The sequence below is a fragment of the Solanum verrucosum genome, unplaced genomic scaffold (genome assembly GCF_900185275.1).
Source record: "Solanum verrucosum unplaced genomic scaffold, falcon-dt-bn FXZP01001277.1, whole genome shotgun sequence".
Taxonomy (NCBI): Eukaryota; Viridiplantae; Streptophyta; class Magnoliopsida; order Solanales; family Solanaceae; genus Solanum; species Solanum verrucosum.
In genome coordinates this window covers 12,699-14,349 of record NW_026019861.1, presented here as the reverse complement: position 1 = coordinate 14,349, position 1,651 = coordinate 12,699, and the positions used below count along the sequence as shown (strand labels likewise).

At 32.5% G+C, this 1,651-nt stretch overlaps 1 protein-coding gene across 1 annotated transcript; it reads left to right on the top strand.

Annotated features, from left to right (window-relative positions):
• The first annotated feature begins 685 nt into the window (after positions 1–685).
• LOC125818538 (pathogenesis-related leaf protein 4) lies at positions 686–1,343 on the top strand. The gene has a single exon (XM_049498026.1). It carries the CDS (start codon positions 749–751, stop codon positions 1,226–1,228), a length of 480 nt encoding a protein of 159 aa, XP_049353983.1. The 5' UTR covers positions 686–748; the 3' UTR covers positions 1,229–1,343.
• Positions 1,344–1,651: the final 308 nt, after the last annotated feature.

The following is a 1,651-nucleotide window of genomic DNA, read 5'->3' as shown; positions in this document are numbered from 1 at the left end:
TAAGAAAAAAAAATTGTATTTCAGACCCCTATAATTTTGGAGTCTAAAACCCTTATTTTAGTCACGTCCATGCTTCGCAAGGCTGTAGAACATGTGTGAGCCTCTATTTAATGGAAAAAAATATACATCTTTATGCTTCACGAGGTTGTAGAACATGTGTGAGCCTCATCTAATAAAAAAAAATATACATCTTTTTAATAATTCAAGTCTTCTTATGTTCTATAGACTTTTTATTCCACCCAAAAATGCTTAATTAGTCTTGTTTAAACCTTATTTTGATAATATGATTTTGAAAAAAACAAGAATTATCTAGATTAAAGTATGACTATTCTTTAAAGCATATAGTATTCCCTAAATCACACGACATGCGAGGTACTAATCACATTTGAATTTTCTTTACATGAAAAATAAAATTCCACAATGTTAAAATTTAATAATCAAAGTTTGATAAAAATCTAATCAAGATAAAAAATGTTCATTTTTGAAAAACTTAAAGGACCAAAAGTAATTACTTCCAAGAAATTGAAGGAACAAAATGGCTCAACGAAATACACAAGAGACTATTTTGAACTTACTATTAAAGATAAGAGACCATTTTTATCATTTCCTCTACTAATTTCCTTTGAATTTTCTTCACACAGGCTAAAAAAAATTCCACAATTAATTTTACTTATAAATACACTACTTATCTCACATTTATAATCACAATAACTTAGATTTATTTTCTCTCCACTAAACCTAAAGCAAAATGGGGTTGTTTAACATCTCATTGTTACTCACTTGTCTCATGGTATTAGCCATATTTCACTCTTGTGATGCCCAAAATTCACCCCAAGACTATCTTGCGGTTCACAACGATGCCCGTGCCCAAGTCGGGGTCGGCCCAATGTCTTGGGATGCCGGTTTGGCATCCCGAGCACAAAATTATGCCAATTCAAGAACTGGTGATTGTAACTTGATTCATTCTGGTGCAGGGGAGAACCTTGCCAAGGGAAGTGGTGATTTCACGGGGAGGGCAGCTGTGGAATTGTGGGTGGGGGAGAAGCCAAACTACAACTATGGTACCAACCAATGTGCAAGCGGACAAGTGTGCGGACACTATACTCAAGTAGTCTGGCGTAACTCAGTCCGACTAGGTTGTGGTCGGGCTCTTTGCAACAATGGGTGGTGGTTCATTTCTTGTAACTATGATCCTGTTGGGAACTACGTCGGACAACGTCCTTACTAAAATGTGTTTACTTATGATGTGCAAGGGATTAAATGTACGTCTATAATTATTATTATTTCCCTTCGATGTTGCTAGTGTGAATAATTCCACGTACCATATGTTCATGGTATAGTGGGCTTAAGTTGATAATTAAGTATGGAAATACATAAAGTTTTTCCTTGTTTTAAAAAAAAATCTTTTCTTAAATAAGATTAAAATACATGGCATAATGATTGTATAAGTAAAATAATTATTGTCTTCTGCACGTGGCAAGATTCAAATTACGAGAGTTAAATTATTAATTTTTTAGTGTAAAGTTGAGCGTAGATTCTTTATATCTTATAAAATGAATTATATATTTAAAAACTGCTTAAAATGGTTTAAAATAAAATGTACTAGTTAATAACTTGAAATGTTTTTTTAAGATGTGATTAAAAAGAATAT

Excerpts from the sequence above, each read along its gene's own strand:
- LOC125818538 (XM_049498026.1), top strand. The coding sequence starts at position 749 with ATGGGGTTGTTTAACATCTCATTGTTACTCACTTGTCTCATGGTATTA.